Here is a 19874-nt window from a genome sequence, read left to right on the forward strand (position 1 = left end):
GTATCAAACACAAAGCTGGTTCTGGTTGCCTTCTTATTCTTAATGTTTTTAATTGTGGTGCCATACTGCCTTAGTTCTTGATAAATTGGGTTTGAAGTCCGACCATTTCTTCATGTGAATGTGGAATTTTCCCCAAAATAGAACCAACTGTACAAAGAACATAAAATCTGTATCATTCTCATTACCTTCAGGACATACTGTATATGATGATGACCCCTACAGCTTCTATGGAAGAGTGCAGTCTTATTATTATTTATTTATTTATGCATTTCTTTTTTGTTCGTTGAATTATTTTCTACCTTCTCTTTTATTTTTGTTATCATATTATTTATTATAATTTAAGTTATCTTTCCTATCCAATTGTGCCTCGTATGTTAGAAGTATTGAGTTTAGATTACAATGCCTTAATGTTTGTAAATTAATTTTCTTCAATAAAAAAATAAAAAAATAAATGTGATGATATTTCCTTTTAAAATGTTCTAAGGATAACAAGCGCTTGATAACATGTATTTTGGTGTGAAGTCCAAAGTGAAGCCCAAAAGAAGTTAGCTTGTATGCAATTCCTTATGGATGTATTACAATAATTATTCATATTAATATTAGTTATTAAGTAATTATTATTAATTATTAATACATTAATCATTAATATTAGAGCATGTATTATTTATAATTATTATTATTTATATATTAATTATTAATATAAGAGAATTTATTTATAATAATTATTTATATATTAATTATTAATATTAGAGCATTTATTATTATAATAATTATTATGTATATATTAATTATCAATATTAGAGCATTTATTATTTACAATTATTATTATTTGTATATTAATTATTAATATTAGAACATTTATAATTATTACTATTTATATATTGATCATTAATATTAGAGCATTTATTATTATAATTATAATTTATATATTAATTATTAGTATTAGAGCATTTATTATTTACAATTATTATGATTTATATATTAATTATTAATATTACAACATTTATAATTATTACTATTTATATATTGATCGTAATATTAGAGCATTTATTATTTATAATTATTTATATATTAATTATTAGTATTAGAGCATTTATTATTTATAATTATTATTATTTATATTTTAATTATTCATAGTAGAGGATTTAATATGAAACATTTTAAAAGACCAGGCGAGAGTATGACAATAATTTCACTTAAAAACTTTAAAGATATTGCATACATTCATTGTTTTCATTGCTTTTTTATGTTTTGTGAGGAAGAAATTGTTGACAGATATAGATCCATTTCTTTCATAAATACAAAGAAATTAGGCTTTTTTGGGGGGTAAATTTACACTTGTGAATGTGGAACTTCGCGAGAATTAAAATTAAATGAATTAAATGAATCTATTTCTCATCCTCATCCTGAAGCCTCTCTGCTTGTAACGGTCCGGTCCCCCCTCGATAGTGCTCCGTGTTGACAAGCGTTACGTCACTGTGGTGTCGTTAGGTGGGGCGTGTTGTTGCTGTTGGTCGTCGTCGTTGTGTTTACTGGACTAGAACACTAGAGGACCAGAAGACTCTTTACACTCCGCTGACTTGGATTAAAACATTATATATAATCACCAAGCTGTGCTAGTTTTCTAACATCTCCATCTCGAGTCGTCATCATGGGGAGCTGTTTAACTGTTGGTCCGAATGAAGCTCTGGTTGTCTCCGGTAGGTTGATCCTCTACTGACGAGCTAACGATGCTAAGCTAACTGACAGCTACATGACAGGTAGCGGATGAAAGGGGCTAACTGGTGAACGATTAGTAAGAAAGCTTTGTCTGCTAATGCTAAAAATAATCTGGTAGTTATTGTACTGTGTCAAGCCACTAAATCAGTGTTAGTTACGTGAATCACGACTTAGAAGCGTGATGCGTTTGTGAGCAAGGCAGTGACCGTTATTAACTAGTCAGTTATACTTTAATATTAAACATTAAAGAAACCATATCGTGCTCATTTTCAGGTTCACACTTATATTTTGTGTTTATACTAGAACATGTTTACATGCTGTAATGTTCAAAAAAACGTTGTTTTCCTCATACTGTCTGCCTGAATATGCCTGTATTTACCCTCTGTCTGAAACGCTCCGTTTTAGCGCATTTCAACTGAATTGCAACAGGATTGCGTTGCTAGGCAACAGCTTGGGTCCATTTGTACTTCCTTCCGTCAGCTGATGACATTCACATACAATGCAACCAGGAATAAACTGGGACACATTTAGAATGTTTAAGCTTAAAACTGGGTAAAGAGTCTAAATATTGTATATCCGTGACATCATGAATGGGCCGAAATCTTGACAGCTTGTTTCAAATGCAGAGTTTCTGAATACGGGCTGTGTGTATTTCCCTGTGGATTGAGCGTTTCGATACTTTCACAGTATAGGATTAAGCCTGCTTTATAATAAAAAAAACGTGAAAATCTCACTTTTTTATAATATGGGACCTTTAAGATAAGATAAGATATTCCTTTATTAGTCCCACAGTTGGGACATTTGCAGTGTACAGCAGCAAAGGGGATAGTACAAAAAACAAGATGCATCAGCTAACACAGTAAAAAAGATCTAAACAAAATATGAACCATTTAAATAGAAGTATAAAAATAGGAGCAGTATATATAGTATTGACAATAAACAGACTATTAACAAAATTGCACAAGTGGAAAATGATATTGCACAGTGAGAATGAAATGAATGAATAAAATTCCACCTGAAAATATCAGGTTATTGTCAGTTTTTTGGTGTGTAAGTGGTCTACTTGGAGCTGTGCTGGTTGTGGAGTCTGACAGCTGCAGGATATGTGTAAATAGTTCGTATATAAGCTGCTGTCTTTGTAAGCAGCCTGTCTCTTCGTTTAGGCCCACAGTGATATTACAGCTGAAGGGGGGCGGGTTTGCTTATTATCCTCCATCAACTCTTGTTATAATCTAGCTGTGAATAATAAAATAAAATGCCAAATAAAATGTTCAAACTGTGGAAAGATAGAAAATCTAAAAGAGTACTTTTATGTTATTTTTTAGGATGAATTTCCTCAACTGGGATGTTTTTATTTTTGGCTTAGTTTATTGTTATTTATCTATTTATTTTATTTATTTACTTGCACATATATAAAACTGCACAAAATCCAGTCAATGAAAAAAAACAAACAGGAAATGTGTCAGGAGAGGTCAAGAAGCCACAGGCTTATACACAGGACCTCCACCCAACCCCAGGAGAAAAAAACAATAACAAAAAGGAAGAAAGATCTAAACTAACAATTTTAAAAATACAACAAAAGTTAAACAACAACAAGTACACAGAATGTGCAGAATAACCAACCAAACAGTGGAAAACAATCCAATAAAAACAATGAAATACATACAAAAAACATAACGATAACGAGCTCTTGATAACATGTATTTTGGTGTTCCATATTTATACACCACAATATCTGAGGGAGTACTCACAGCCCGTCATGTTTATTACGTGACCCCTTGGAAGGGTCCCGACCCACCTGTTGCGAACCACTACTGTATAACATGGTAGTATACCTCACAGGCCAATTGTCAGTTTTTACTAAGTGCTGCTTTTACACATTTTGTGTTTGGTGCTGTGCTTTTATTCACTGAGCTGCTTTTTGACCGAACAAACCCTCAAGTCAGATTAATTTGGAATAAATCAGAGGACTGTTCAGCTTCTGTTAAATCCAGTCAACATATCTGTGCTTTGTTTTGCCTTTCCTACAGTTTGATATATAAACATTGAATTTTTTAGATCACATGAAAAATAACCCTTTTATTAATAGTCAAAATCAGAATTTTTTTTAATTTGAATGAGGAAAAATGCTAACACTGTGTTTATTAAATATTTTTACACTGCATATGTTGCATATCTTTGATATTCAACTTCTTATGAGTTCATAGACACCAGATACTTGATTGTGCTCCTTGTAGTTTCTGAGATATGGTAATTTTCTTTATCATATTATATCTAGTATTTGGGCACATGGAACTACTGCTTTTTCCTCAAATATAACAGAGTCTGTTGCAAAAACAGAAGTCCCATCAGGTGCCCAAAGAAAAAAAAGAAACATTCACTTTTCAGCCAAATGATTTTGAAAATTTGTAAATGTTATTTGTCTGTAAAGATTTTAGCGCATTGTTTTAAATCAACTGTTCCTCTTCCCTCAGGTGGTTGTTGTGGCTCTGATACGAAGACCTACGCTGTGGGAGGCTGGGCCTGGGCTTGGTGCCTCATCTCAGACACCCAAAGGTGACAACATAGTAAAACATAATGTCGATTTATGTTGTCTTGAAATGGAGTCTAGTAGCTCCGTGAAATGCTTTTGTGCCTGCAAGTGCTACTCGTCACAGATAAGTGGATTATACTATTAACAGCCCTCCGCTCAAACTCATTTGGATAAAATGGCCGAGGTTTTTAAACCGACCACAGCTGAAATGGGCTTTTGCTGTCTTGTATTTCCACAGGGAAGTCCGTCCCATTAACTGCAGGCTGTAAGCAAGTAGAGGATGAAAGCTGGTCTTCCATTTTCTGTCTACTATTACACACAGTGTTGTTGTTTCTATTGTAAACAGGCTCAAAGGCCTCTGCACATTCACACTTTCCTAAAGATGAGCAGGGTGTGACTGCTAAATGTGCTCCGTCCTCTTCGGTGTGCCGTGTCCAGTACTTGAAGTGGAAAATAATAAGTGCCAGTACTCTCTTATTAAACGTTGGCCTGTGTATCAGTCGGTGTCTTATTCCTATTTATTCATTTTTTCTTTAAGCATGTTATACTGTGTCAGTCATAATCAGCTGTGGTTTTTATTGGGTTTGGGGGTCCTCACCCAAGAAAATCGGAAGGTTTGTGACTGAAAACTATTCAATTTGAAGTCATTCTGGACCATTATTATTATTAGTTAAGTGATTATTTTATTTAATTCTTCTGGAAATGTTTGCCCTAAAAGAGCAGATTCAGAAAACTTTTAAATAATGTTTCATTAATTATATTTGCTCACAAATAAAAAAAAGTTATGACGAACAGTTCACTAGTTATTTTACAAAAAGGACGTGAACATTATGTTGATAAATTACAGCACCGTCGTTCTCACCCCACCTCCCCCGTCCCGTGCGTCGGTTCGTCCAGATGCTCCCCACATTGTTTTTATGTTCATACGGCTTATGAGGCGCGGCGCAAATAACCTGGCGCTGTGCCGTTATGAATGCCATTATGAATCTCCCAGAGAACCTGATCTGGAGACGGCAGAGAAGAGTACGCAAGAAAAAGTCACGGTACACCAAAGAGTAAAATGTAGAAGTGTCGGTACGGCGTACCGGTGAGTACCGGCCCACTTTGAGCACTGGCCCGGTCTTGTGACACTATCACATAGTTAAACACACACAGTCACAAGACCGGAGCATTTCTCAGGTTAATTTTTTGCAGCAGTTGTTGATCTCAGCTGGGAGATTAAACATTTTATCACAGCAGTTTTATATTCCACAGCGCTGTTCAACAGCCCGGCCACACGTCACAGTTCAGATTGTGAAATTTTCCATATACCTCATTTCCTGAGTGAGGCTCTGCTTGTGATGTCCAGCACTAGGATTCATGTAGAAACACACCTTTTCAAGCACACCCACTTCACACAGTCACTGGCCAGGTGTGTGGAGGTGAGGAAGTAAGCTTCTCTCTTGGCTGTCCTTTTTTCATTCTCCACACATTCACTTTACTTTTTGTGGAAAAAAATAACCCCCCATGTGAACGATTATCACGTCTCGCCCTTCTCTATTATGGCAGTTGCCTTTAAGTGTGACTAACTTGAACTCTTATAAAGACGTTTGTCTTCAGACGTGGTCGGACGAGACGTTGTACAAACTAGTTTGTTTCAATGATATGTACTCCGGCCTTTACTGTGGAGTAATATTAAAAAGAAAAGGAAGCAGTATGATTGCTAAAACATTATATTTAAACAGGAATAAGACAAATTTCCTTGATTAACAATAGATGGCCTGTAAAAGAAAAGAAAAAACCTCTCCTCTCCTGACTCGTATATAGAAATTGTTGTTGTTCATTGTTGCTTTTTATATATATACACAGTATATACACTGGTTTTAGGGCTCCAACTAATGATTATTTTCATTGTCAATTAATCTGTTGATTATTGTCTCGATCACTCGATTAGTTATTTGGTCTATAAAATGTCATAAAATGGTGAAAAATGTCGATCAATGTTTCCCAAAGCCGAAGATGACGTCCTCAAATGTCTTGTTTTGACCACAACTCAAAGATAATCAGTTTACTGTCATAGAGGAGGAAAGAAACCAGAACATATTCACATTTAAGAAGCTGCAATCAGAGAGAATCGATTATCATATATATATACATATACAGTATATATATATATATATATATATAATAGTTGACAACTGATCGATCAGTCGTTGCAGCTCTACTCTGTTTTTCACCTACTTCTAAGTTTGTAATAGTTTATTTTGTACCTCTCTTTGTTCAGCTTTGTTGTTTAGCTCTATGTGTCTTTCAGTGTACGTACATTGAGAGCAGCTTCAATCCAGAGTCAAGTTCCTCGTATTTGTACACATACTTGGCCAATAAACCTGATTCTGACTCTAATGAGCAACCAGCATCAGATTCTCAGTGTCCTAACAATATAAAAATAACAGCTTGTTCTTATCACTTAATGTTCCTCTCTTCGTGGCCTTATCAATGTGCTGCTGTCCCTTTCTGTAGGATAACTCTGGAGATCATGACTCTGCAGCCCCGATGTGAGGATGTGGAGACAGCAGAAGGGGTCGCCATCACTGTCACAGGGGTGGCCCAGGTGAAGGTCATGACGGAGCTGGACTTACTGGCTGTAGCTTGTGAGCAGTTTCTGGGTAAATCAGTCATGGAAATCAAAGCTGTGGTTCTGCAGACGTTGGAGGGACATCTGCGCTCCATTCTAGGTATGGCCTTTCATTTCATTTCAACTATTGGGTTTGTTAAATTTAGGACTCCTGAATTTGTTTTCTGACATGTCTGTGTAACAGTGTTAATTTCGTTCTTTGTTCCGTCTCTAATCAAAAATAAAAATGCACACGACTGCTGTGTGTTTGTGAAGAGTGGCATTTTTTTTTTTTTTTTTTGGGGGGCATTTTCCATTTTTTTATTGAGAGGACAGTGGATAGAGTCTTGGAAAGGGGGGAGAGAGAGTGGATGCGGAAAGGGCCACAGGCCGGATTCGAACCCGGGCCTCCGCGGTCAGGACCAAGCCTTGTTACATGGGCGCCCGCTCTACCGACTGAGCTAACCAGGCGCCCGAAGAGTGGCATTTTGAATGGCGCACGTGGACATGTGGTATGGAGATATTGACTGTGTCTCTCTTTTGCAGGTACCTTGACTGTAGAGCAGATCTATCAGGACAGGGACCAGTTTGCTAAGCTGGTGCGTGAGGTAGCGGCTCCAGACGTGGGCAGGATGGGCATCGAGATTCTCAGCTTTACCATTAAGGTGGGTGGATGGTACTGTGAGAGGATGCAGCAACAATACCTGGTGCTCTGACAGCGACCAGAATGCCTGAAGAAAGTGCTAATGTAGCTACTGAGCAAAGACAGGTCAAAATAATATGATTCAGCGTGGATTTTAATTTGAAATTCTCGCCAATATAAAAAGAAAACAGCATCTATTGAAATAGAAGAAACCAGTACTCGTGTCTGTTCACTCTTCCCTCCTCGCTCTTCGTCTCCTCCGAGACACATTTAAGTGATTGGAACATCCTCGATGATGGCGGACCTCGATTAGTTTCTGGGTTACGAGCCTGAGGGCGGAGGAGTGAGGAAGAGAAGAAGCATAATTAGCCGAATGGAAAGCCCCCTAATGATAGCAAGGTTTCTAACATTTAGCTAGTGGACCTCCTACAGTAGGACTTGTTTATGGGTCCCAGCATTAAGTGGGAGAGATAGCAGCGTTTCACGTGACTGACAAAGAGGAGCACAGCCGGGCTCGCCACAGACAACAGGCTGCTTTCAAAGTCATTTCCAGGCAACCATCGTAAACGTTTAACAAGCGTCATGCTCCTGTTTATAGGTTTGTGGAGTCCAACTAAGGTCTGATCAGATCAAACATGTCTTGGAGTCATTTTACATCAGTCTCAGGTTTAATGAATATCATGATAACACAGTTTACCAGGGTTAGGGTTAGGGGCCAACCAGGAGGTTAGCATCACCCTGGTTCCCTCAACAAAAAGACAACATTTTGGTGAGGAAAAACTGTCGTAGCCATTTTCAAAGGGGTCCCTTGACCTCTGACCTCAAGATATGTGAATGTAAATGGGTTCTATGGGTACCCACGAGTCTCCCCTTTACAGACATGCCCACTTTATGATAATCACATGCAGTTTGGGGCAAGTCATAGTCAAGTCAGCACACTGACACACTGACAGCTGTTGTTGCCTGTGGACTGCAGTTTGCCATGTTATGATTTGAGCATATTGTTTTATGCTAAATGCAGTACCTGTGAGGGTTTCTGGACAATATTTGTCATTGTTTTGTGTTGATTAATTTCTAATAATAGATATGTACATACATTTGCATAAAGCGGCATATTTGTCCACTCCCATGTTGATAAGAGTATTAAATACTTGATAAATCTCCCTTTAAGGTACATTTTGAACAGATAAAAATGTGATTAATTTGCATTAATCACTATTAACTATGGACAGTCGTGCGATCAGATTTCTGTTTGTTGGCTAATGCTCGAGTTTAATGTTCACACACTTTCAGCTCAGAAGTGCATCTTTGTGATTGTGAGCGCTGTGTTGTTTCCATGAACTACCAGTAAGAGCCCAACATGTGGGAGATGCGGCGTGTTTTCCTGTTTATACAGTAGGCTCAGCAGTACTGTAGAAGTCAAACAAACATCTAGTTTTTAATCTATCAGATATGTTTTTATCTGCTGCTCTTCAGAGAAGTCGTGGCTCTAATGACTGACTGACTCCCTCCTCCTGCACAGTTTACTGTTGTTGATTAGGACTAATTGACGTGTGGTGCAGACACAGCGGCTCACCACGGTGCTTAGCTGAAAGCCCAGAGTCCATTTTCTTTCACATCAATTAGTCCAGATGGTTTCTGTGATGCATCGAGACCAGTCAGCTCGTTAGTGGAGGCCTCGGACATTTTAGGGGTTGTTTTTATACATACAGTATATTCTTTTACGCCTTACGTCTTCAAACCATCTTACTTGTGACAGTTTGTCTCTTGGTGCAGATATTATTATTGTTGAATGTAGCTGAGACCTTTAACACTAATCAACAGTTCCAGTTAATCAGGTGTTTGCTTGTGCCGGCAACTCTTCAGTGCAGATGTGGAAATCAATAATGTGTTTCCACTCGTAGATAGAAGGTCTATATATGGCTGAAACGGCTTCAGACACATTTATCCCAATCAGTGCTGAGAGAAACATGCTCACTGCAAATCAAATAAAATGCACGCTCTTCAGACCTACTAAAATATATAATATATATATATAATATATATATATATGTTATATATATATATTATATATATATAAATTAATGTATGTAAAACTTCTCTTCAGTCCAGCCTTTTCATGAGAAATTATTTAGTGATGCACCGAATGCAATCTTCTTGTTCGATTCCGATTTCCAATTTTATTTCATTTTAGTCTGACCTGCGGATTCTAATTTACTTTCTTTCCAAGAACTATAATTAACAGCATACACAAACATTTGGAAAATTCAATTGTATGTTAATAAATTCTGAACATGAAATGTAAATAGTATTTACAGATCTGTGAAGAATCAGAAACTATTGTTCTATACTGTTTATTATCTATCTAAAACTATGTATTTATTTATACAAACCATTTATGAATCAGTATCTATTTACAAGAATGTAAAGGTGTGTGTATTACTGTGTATTATAATAAATTAACTCCACTTACACCTACTGACAGGAGAGGGAGAGTAGAGTCACTGCGATTAGTCTGAGCAGCATGCATTGGCAATGAATTACAATATAATAAATTTGAATTAAAATATTATACGTGATTAATCACACATCTTTTATCTGTTCAAAATGAACTTTAAAGGGAGATTTGTCAAGTATTTCTCTTATCAACATGGGAGTGGCCAAATATGCTGCTTTATGTAAAAGTATGTCTATATTTATTTCTGGAAATCAATTAACAACACAAAACAACGACAAATATTGTCCAGAAACCCTCACAGGTAAATGCTAAATCTAGCAAGAAAGTCGGCAAGTTGGCAACACTGTGTATGTGTGGCTGTGACAATAATCGGTTACTGTCTGTGCGCGACGTGAACCAATGTGCGGAGCATGTGTGTAAATTTGACCGACACAGAATCGCCTTTATCTGAGACCGATCGGTCACCGGTCATGGCCGATTGCCCGGTACATCTCTAAAGTTAATATATTTTGACTTCATGGTTTTATTCATCACTTCATTAACTGGGAGAAATTTCCAGCCGGTGATTTTACATTTTCATTTTAGTGTTAACTTACAGGTTGACCTGTTTGTCTGTGCTGGCAGGATGTGTACGATAAACTGGACTACCTGAGCTCCCTGGGGAAGACCCAGACTGCAGCTGTCCAGAGGGACGCAGACATCGGCGTGGCTGAGGCAGAGAGGGATGCTGGGATACGGGTAAGGAGGCTATAGCAGACGGGACACTCTGAGAAGTGGGTTCTGTTGTGCGACAACCAACTGCTTTACTTTACTTCTTCATTGTCTCACAGGAAGCAGAATGTAAGAGGGAGATGATGGATGTCAAATTCCAGGCCGACACCAAGATGGCCGACTCCAAACGAGAACTGGAGCTGCAGAAAGCTTCTTTCAACCAGGAAGTCAACACTGAGGTGGGCATCTGAGGATTGAAACAGCAGGTTTCAAACACAATGTGTGTGAGTGCTTCGGAAGTGTGACGATCTTTGTGCCGATGTTTTCAGAAAGCAAAGGCCCAGCTGGCGTACGAGCTGCAGGCGGCCAAGGAGCAGCAGAAGATCCGCCTGGAGGAGATCGAGATCCAAGTGGTGCAGAGGAAGAAGGAGATCACGATTGAGGACAAGGAGATTCAGCGGACAGAGAAGGAGCTCATTGCCACAGTGAAGAGGCCCGCTGAGGCCGAGGCCTACAAGATGCAGCAGCTGGCTGAGGGGCACAAGTGAGTGAGAACCCATCGGTTAAAGGGGCATTCAGCCAGTTTCACCCATCGTGTTAGGCCTCACTCCTCTCGACCTCTCGCTACAGCCGCCTGTAGTAAAACAAAGCGGCGTCTGCCGACCATTTTCACACCACTCTCACTCACCACTTAGCTTCATTCCAGACGGCCATGTCGCTATGAAAATATCAGCGTGTTGGAATGATCCGATAAGATGAAGATGAAAAATGAGAAGAGCCTTCTGTGTTTTTCCTCTTGACTTTACTCGTTGGCTTGCTTTCCTCACGTCCGTTTCTCTTCTCGTGCACTGTTTTGTTTAAGCTGAACAGCAAATCAGAGTGATTTCTCTCACCGACGAGCTCCGCCGGCGATTCAACATGCTGAATCGGCTGAAAAGCCTCCGTCATCAGCAGACTAGAGCTGACGGTGCAGGACAAACTGCAAAAATTAGACCGACAGGAGCTCAGCGACGGCCCAAAGCCTTCCGTCGGACGACCGTCGGCTTGATGTGTGTCAGGACCGTTAGACTTCAGGGCAGTAAATTCTCTTTCACCTCCCCTTGTTGTGATTATTCCCTGCTCTACAGGGAGGTCAGAGGTCAGGAGCTACAGAGCAGCACCATCACTGTACTCCTGGTAGACATGTATTGTGATGCTAGCAGGAGGATGATAATCTGTAACACAGACTTGAAACTGTCCTTCCAGCCTAACAACAGCAGAGTATTCACCATGCTGTGGTACCGCGGCCTCCATTTTGCGCTTTGGGCCAAATTTCAGTCAAGAAAATGTTTTCAAAGATTTCTTTGTGATGCATTAAGTAATGCCATGTGTTGGCCCACAGGAGCATGAGTTGGAAATGATTAGAAGTCAGAAGTGAGCAGCGTACTGTGAGCTGTGTTGATGGATGAACCAGATAATTTGACTGGTGTTTATCCTGCTTCAGGATAAAGACGGTGCTGATAGCTCAGGCTCAGGCAGAGAAGATCAAGAAGATCGGTGAGGCGGAGGCTTCCTCCATCGAAGCAGTGGGCAAGGCGGAGGCTGAGAAGATGAGGCTGAAGGCCGAGGCCTACCAGCTGTACGGAGAGGCAGCCAAGACTGCTCTGGTCCTCGAGGCTCTGCCGAAGGTAAACATACATCTGTCCATAACACACATCTGGCTTGTTGTTTTGTTCAAGAGAAAACTTCACTTTGAGTTTGGTTTGTTTGTGCATAATATTTATTACAACATGATTACCATTTCAAGAAGTAGGGCTGTCACAATATCGATTATGGTGGCCAGCTTAATTCATGATAGTGATATTATCGCGATATCTATAGATTTTTTTTTTTAAATAATAGTATGAGTAAAATTCCTCTTTGTTTATTGTGCGTTTTGTTTCTTTTTTGGCAAATTAATTTCACTCAAAATCCAAGTGTAGGAGAGAGAGAGAGAGAGTTTGTAACAATAACTGTATAAAAGCATGATTTAAGAGTAGAGTATAAAACAATACATGAAGTTTACTGCGTTAGTGCACTAATGTCATTATGTTTGGTCAATCAAGGCGTTCTGCGTTCTGTTATTTCTTTATAGCAGACCGTTGTTATGTATAACGGACCATTGCTATGTATAACAGACCATTGCTATGTATAACAGACCATTGCTATGTATAACAGACAATTGCTATGTATAACAGCCCGCTGCTATGTATAACAGACCGTTGCTATGGTCTCTGATGTCGGACTCTGGAGGACTGTTTTTGTGTCAACTTATTGATTTCTTAAGTAAGTAGTCGTGTAATAAACGGGATAATGTGCAGCCAGCGGTTCATTGTTTTGAAATAAACCCCTTCAGGGCGATGAAAGACGGGGTTTATTTAACAACTGTGACCGGCTCGCTGTACATTATCACATGAGCATCTAGAAATACATGCTTGTTTCCCTTTAAGAAACTTTTATGCTGTATTTTACACACAATGCCGCTTTATTTCCATATAGAAACGTTGTATAGTAGCAATAGTCAGATTTGACACAAGATGGTCTTCGGTATTATTTTCAGGCATTGGGATATGAAACCTCTAAAACGCTTTACAGCGGGTATCACCACGATGACTTCATCCTGATGATTCATGAGTCATGAGACTGTGACTGTTTAATGTATCACATGATCATTGGTAACCTCATGTGGGAGGTTTTTATTATTTCCTGCTTACAGTAAACACATGTGACTGTATCTTTCCAGATTGCTGCCAAGGTGGCCGCGCCGTTATCCAGGACCAATGAGATAGTGATCCTCAGCGGCGATAACAGCCGTGTGACGGGCGAGATCAACCGCCTCCTGGCTGAACTTCCTGTGTCTGTCAATGCTCTCACTGGAGTGGATTTGTCAAAGGTAAGCATGGTAACAACATAATAATATTGATTTATAACAATGTCTAGTCTTCCTAAGCTATTAAATGCATGAGGGATTACTCCCCGTTTGTGTACATACTTTCATTTTATTTATTATATATATGTATATATATATACTGTAATTTGCAACGAAGCACTTAATTAAAGGGGTACTCCAGTGATAGTCCCGGATAGAACCTCTCTCTCTTGTAAAGGACCACATCTTTTAAAATGCCAATTCATAATGCAGATTAAAACTTACGTTAGACTAACGTTAATTGAGTTTTTGTTTGGTTTTTACTTTACTCCCTTGATACTTCGCCTCGCGGACTGTCTGCTTTCTGGCTAGATATGTGAGGCTGATGCTGCGTGCACATTGATATCGTAACGGGAAAAAAGTAATTTCCTCTGAATGATGAATAAATGTGCACGGGAAAGCACCGGTGGTCGAAGCCGCCCTCGTCAAGTGGATTGATAATGCCCGGTCACATAATGCCCCCAAAGTGAAACTCTGCCGATCCTCAACATCTGCGTCTCCCTCCACGCTGCTACGGGGGGAGTGAATGAGGAGGCGCCGTTCATCTGCATGCACGCTCGCACTGCAGAGCTGACTTAAAACGGCAACGCTGGCAGAAGAAGAAGGGAAAAGGCAGAAGAAGCGAGCCAGTAAATTGTGAAGCGGTCGGTTTCATTACTTTTTGAAATGATGCGCAACAACAAAAATTTGGTTATAATAATCATCTGCTTATAGTGATCAATTTGACCCGGACAGACGTGATCATTATAAGAGGTTTCCACTGTATCTGTTAATATGTCTCCAAGACCAAACTGACGTTACCGTGACGACGCCATCAGGGTTATTTCAGAAAAGCTCCTCCAGAGACACTGAAGACATTAAACAACTGTTTGTACAGACTGAGTAGGACTCCACGTGAACATACTGGTGAAATACCCCTTTAAGTATGGCCTTTTAAAGGGTAACTTTGGTATTTTCCAACCATTTCCCCATGCTTTTCTGTCTAAGTGACTAACAGGGACAACAATTTCTGAAACTGGTCCAGTATTGAGGGAGCATGCTGCAGCCAGCAGTCACTAAACGGGTTGTCACTCGCGGCAACTCTTCACTGTCAGTTTACGTCCATTAAAAGTTCTTGTTTTTGCCGCTGACCGGCTCTGATTGTTATTATAAGTGTCTGACAACGTTATGGAAAGAACCCTACAGAGAAATAAAACCTTTGTCTGACTTTTTGCTTGATCCAAGTTGAAAATACTGAAGTTGCCCTTTAGAGGAACCGCGTGTAACATTTCGGGGATCTATTATCAGAAATGGAATATAATATTCATAACTATGTTTGTGTACCTGAAACTAGGAATCGTGTTTTCGTTAGTTTAGAATGAGTCCTTCATATCTACATAGGGAGCAGGTCCTCTTCAAGGAGTCCGCCATGTTGCTCCTCAGTAGCCCAGAACGGACAAACTGGCTCTAGAGAGAGACTTGCACATTTTTACGTTACCTGAAGGCCAGCGTAGTTCTCCGACACACTTTTTAAACTGCGGTAACGTGACCTGCAGAGTGCTAAACCGTGGTACCGCCAGCCGCCATCTGACTCCCGTTGCTCCTAGAGTAGTGTTATATTGGTAAGGACGGCCTCTGAGCGAGGCGAACGGCGTTACCACGGTTTTGCACTCGGCGGCTCACGTTACCGCTGTCTTGGAAAGGGAGGAGTGAGTGGAGGGGTACTCATTTGGTTGCAATCTGCAACCACACCACCAGATGCCGCCGAATCCTACACACTGTACCTTTAAGGTCAATTTGAGAAAAAAAAACGAAATGGTATCTCAAAGAATGCCTCGTGTTTAACATCATTATTACACAGCTTTGTTGAATCCTCTACTCTGATTGGTCAATCACAGTGTTCAGCGTCTGTTATTTCTTTATAACAGGCTTTTGATATGTGTACCAGTCCGTTGCTATGGACGCGGCTCTGATGCTGGACTCTGGAGGACCATTTTTGTGTCAACTTATTGATTTCATCAGTAAGTAGCTGTGTAATAAGCGGAATAATGTGCAGCTAGCGGGTCATTGTTGTGAAATAAAACCCAGACCGGGCGATGTTGCGTCGGGATGCCGCATCGCCCTGTCAGGGTTTCAACAATGATCCGCTAGCTGCACATTATCCCTTACATACATCTAGCCACCACCAGTGTTTGGAAACATGCCACGAGAGACTTTACATGTCAGGAAACACAGGACATTGTCGTCCTTCAGTCCTTTTTACAGTGTTTTTCATGCATTCAGTGCATTAGATGGTTGATTTTAGCTTTTTGTCTCCAATCGGAGCCTGAAAGGAGTTGAAATCAGCTAGCTGAGTCTTCGGGAAAAACCTAAAAAAGAACAGTGAATGGAAGAAAATATAGGTCACGAAGGCACTCCGGCTTAGTGCTGGAAAATTCATGAGTGTTTGTTTCAGAGTTTCTATAACCTGTCCTTTTCCCGACAGATCCCGCTGCTGCAGAAGATGACCAACGCTCAAGCCTGAAAACTGACGACTCCACACGACTCCAGTATCTGTTGTATGCACTCTGATAGACTGCCTTTAATACACTTGAAGACTTTCGTTGTTTTATACGTATATACTGTATACCAAGTGAATTTTGGAAACCTCTGGTGCCTTACTTTATACAGGACCAGAATATCTGAATGCACTGCTGCTCATTCAAAGATTTTTTTTGATTTTATTTTAACATGGGAACATTTTATGTTGTGATTTAATTTAAGTTTTTGTATTTTAATATATATATATATATATATATTGGCCCGTTTGTGTGAAATGTCATGGAAGAGGAGCTGATATTAGACTGGTGTGATGGTTGTCTCTCACCCAGGTAAGATTCATGTTAGCATGTGACCTGACGGCTGATATTTATAGATTGGGGCTCTGTGTTTTCAGACCACGAAGCCTCTGCTCTCACTTTTACATTCCGTATGTTGCAGGCCTTCCTGTTGATTTATATACCTCTTTCTTTATCGTTAGACACATCTGCATTCCTTAGATAATCTGAATCGTTTAATTGTAGAGCTTACCTTGTATTGTACATTATATTTATGTTATTTAAAGTGTCACGGGTTGATTTTTACGATGTAACAGGTGCTCACAATCTTAAAAGAAGCCCTCTCGTTGTCCCTGTTCAGACTCGGTATTAGCATGCGTCCTCAGTGATCCGATCACAAGTGGACAGCTCTGAGTACAGGTGTGAACGCACTCGAGACCCATTGAAGACGCGTTGAGATCCGATCTTTCAGACCACATTCAGAGGTTGTCACATATGACTACATTCTTTTAGCAGTGTGTAGTGAATGTGGGATCCGCGGCGTCTCACTGCGCCTATCATGTGAATAAACAGGCAGATGCGAGCGCTCGTCAGCATGAAAACGGTCGGTACAACTGTATTTTATTAAAATAGATCTCATCTATAGGTTACATATCTCCAGACTATCAGACTGACGGCACAGGAAGTGCATTATTATCATACTGTTGGAGATGTTTCGGCGTTTTTGTTCCGCTGCTTCGCACGGAGCTGACACCCGCCAGCTCACTCTCTCTCCTCCCTGGCTCTCTGAAGCTCTGTACGCCGCTGTTTCCTGGCAAAGGCGGCGGTGCCGGCATCACGGAGGTCCCCAGGGACCGCCGGTACAATAACCTTTTATTTTGATGTTAATAAAATGTACCCGAATTCACGAATATGTAGGATATTACTACTGACATTCACGTAATATTACGTCACAATGCCTGCTCTATTAGCCGTGTGTTGACTACGTGTTTATTTGCATATAGAGCGGGGAAGAGAGATCACAAGTTATCACTCAAGATTTTATAGTATTTTTAGTTGCTTTTAACTTATGTTAGGAAGTAATTTGTATAGAATTTTTCGTCCTATTTTGACGCTTTTAATCTGAAATTGTCTTAACGTTGTATTGTGATTGTTTTACCCTTTGTGTGAAGCACTTTGAGATTTTGCTGTATTTTAGAGTGTGCTATATAAATTCAATTTATTATTATTATTATTATTATTATTATTATTATTATTATTATTAAGATGCATGTGGAGACGCATTCTAATACCAGGTGTGAACAGACGTATTTAAAGCTGTCCACTTGTGATCGGATCACTCAGGACGCATGTTAACGCCAGCGGTGAACAGGACCATTGTCTAAATGTTCCCCTGAAAGAAGTTTAGTTCTCTAGAAACTGTTGATATCAGGCATGATACATATGATTATTATTATTTATATGCTGGCAGGGAAACAGGAAGCAAAATCTGATCTTGTGCTGATAAAAAGAAAAAAGATTTAGTGGGCAAAGTGTAAAAATGACTTGGCTTGTGAAATATGTTTATATTGTGTAGATTCTGAAAATGAAAGGCCAAACAGCGATGCCAAATAGAATAGACTGTCTTTTCATTTTTATTGTATCAGAAGGATAGTTTATCTGATGTTTAAGTTCATACTACAAATATCTGTAGATGCTAAGCCATGTCCGACAGGGTGCGTAAACAAACCAAACTTTTCAGAGAAACACACTTTATGTTCCAACGTTTGCACGTCTGCATTGATTTGTTTTTAATAACTGTGACATCAAATCTAGAATGATCTTTTAGCAGAGGACTTTAACTTATCAAACAATGTTTTTATCTGCTTTAATCAGTGATGTTGCTGTTTGTAAATGGTCACAATGCTTTGTTGTTAATGCACCAAATGTTGAGCTTCAGTGCAGCAGTAGGAAGGATCTGACGGGGTTTTTTGGTACAGTATATTATCGGGCATATCTCCTATGAAATGTGTTTCACCCACTTGGACACTTCCAGAAGAACTGGCAGTGAATTCTCCTCTCGATGCTGTAAAGACTCACCTACACTACAGCTAAACTAGCGGGACAGTTAGTTTGAACCTCATAGCTTGAGCAGGTGACAAATACAGTGGTAGTTTTATGTGCAGCAGGATGAGCAAACACTGACACAGAATTCACAGAGGACTGTTATTATTATTATTATTATTGTTGTTAATATTGTTTTGGTTGATTTATCATTCTTTGCTGATATAGTGACTTGACGAATACTGTGACCACATTGATTTGTTTAGCTTCAGACGTGTCCAGTGTATATATGACATATTTGTGTTATATTCCTGATGTTATTTACAACACGTACACTGTGTCTCTCAAACGAACGGCCATGACTTCCTGTATGCTCTTGCTGCATGTCATCCGTCTGTACTCAGAATAATCAGTTCACTCTTAGCTAATTGTCATTCTAATAAATCAAAATGCCATCATTTATTTATTTATTGCCATTTACTGCTCTGCAAAGTTTATTTAAGTATTATTTTATTTTTCTGACTCCTGACTCGGCTTCTTAATCTTGGTTCTAGGTATGACGATATACAACTTAACATAATATAGTTAAAAATCATTTAATGGAGAATAAATCCAGGTTTCAGTCATAATCTCTTCGCATGCTTCTTTTAGTTTAAGATTGTAATCTGTTTCTATCAATTACTCACATTTTATAATTTTTGTTTTACTTGCGGAAAACAAATTTCATCACAATGTGTTATTTTCATTTAGTTTTATTAGTTTATTACGATACATGTAAGCATTGTTACATTTAGATTAAATGAAAACGATGCGTAGCTGATTTACTGTCCTTGTCCCTGGTTCGGCTAAAACACATAATACAATACAAACATAAAGACAAATAATAGATCAAATATAGACAATCAACCAAATAATTAAAACGACGACTAAAACCAACGATTAAGGACCACAACGGGGAAAGAATGTATGTATTATGCGCAGGGTTAATATGAATATAAATATGCTGCATTCACTTTTATGAAAACTATTTGTCTGGTGGAGCGACGTCGAGACTTCATTGTGTTCCTTCTACTTCTGAAATCAAACCTGCTGCAGGTGCAGGAAAGTAATAAAGTTATATACTTAAGAACTTTATTATAATGTAGTACTGACAGGGGCCATACTGCATAATGAGTAGACTACTTTTGGTGCCGGTACTTTAATTTGAATGCAGGATCTTTATGTGTATTGGAGTATTTTATAATGTTGTGTTGCTGATCTGAACACTTCTTCCACCATTACCTGCACCCATTGGAGGAATGTAAGTACATGCATGTACACAAGTACTGAATTTAAAGGAACAGTTTGTGTATAATATAATATTCATAACTATGTTTTCATGAGTGTATAATCACCTGAAACTAAGAATTGTTGTGTTTTCGTTAGCTTAGAA

At 39.0% G+C, this 19874-nt stretch overlaps 1 protein-coding gene across 1 annotated transcript; it reads left to right on the forward strand.

Moving 5' to 3' along the window:
* The first annotated feature begins 1474 nt into the window (after window positions 1-1474).
* On the forward strand, window positions 1475-18900 carry LOC141771129 (flotillin-2). Its single transcript, XM_074641072.1, has 10 exons — window positions 1475-1700; window positions 4194-4275; window positions 6752-6966; window positions 7392-7510; window positions 10571-10684; window positions 10777-10896; window positions 10987-11201; window positions 12141-12324; window positions 13419-13568; window positions 16069-18900. Exons 1-10 carry the CDS (start codon window positions 1652-1654, stop codon window positions 16105-16107), a joined length of 1287 nt encoding a protein of 428 aa, XP_074497173.1. The 5' UTR covers window positions 1475-1651; the 3' UTR covers window positions 16108-18900.
* Window positions 18901-19874: the final 974 nt, after the last annotated feature.

The sequence above is a fragment of the Sebastes fasciatus genome, chromosome 7, assembly GCF_043250625.1.
Source record: "Sebastes fasciatus isolate fSebFas1 chromosome 7, fSebFas1.pri, whole genome shotgun sequence".
Classification (NCBI taxonomy): Eukaryota; Metazoa; Chordata; class Actinopteri; order Perciformes; family Sebastidae; genus Sebastes; species Sebastes fasciatus.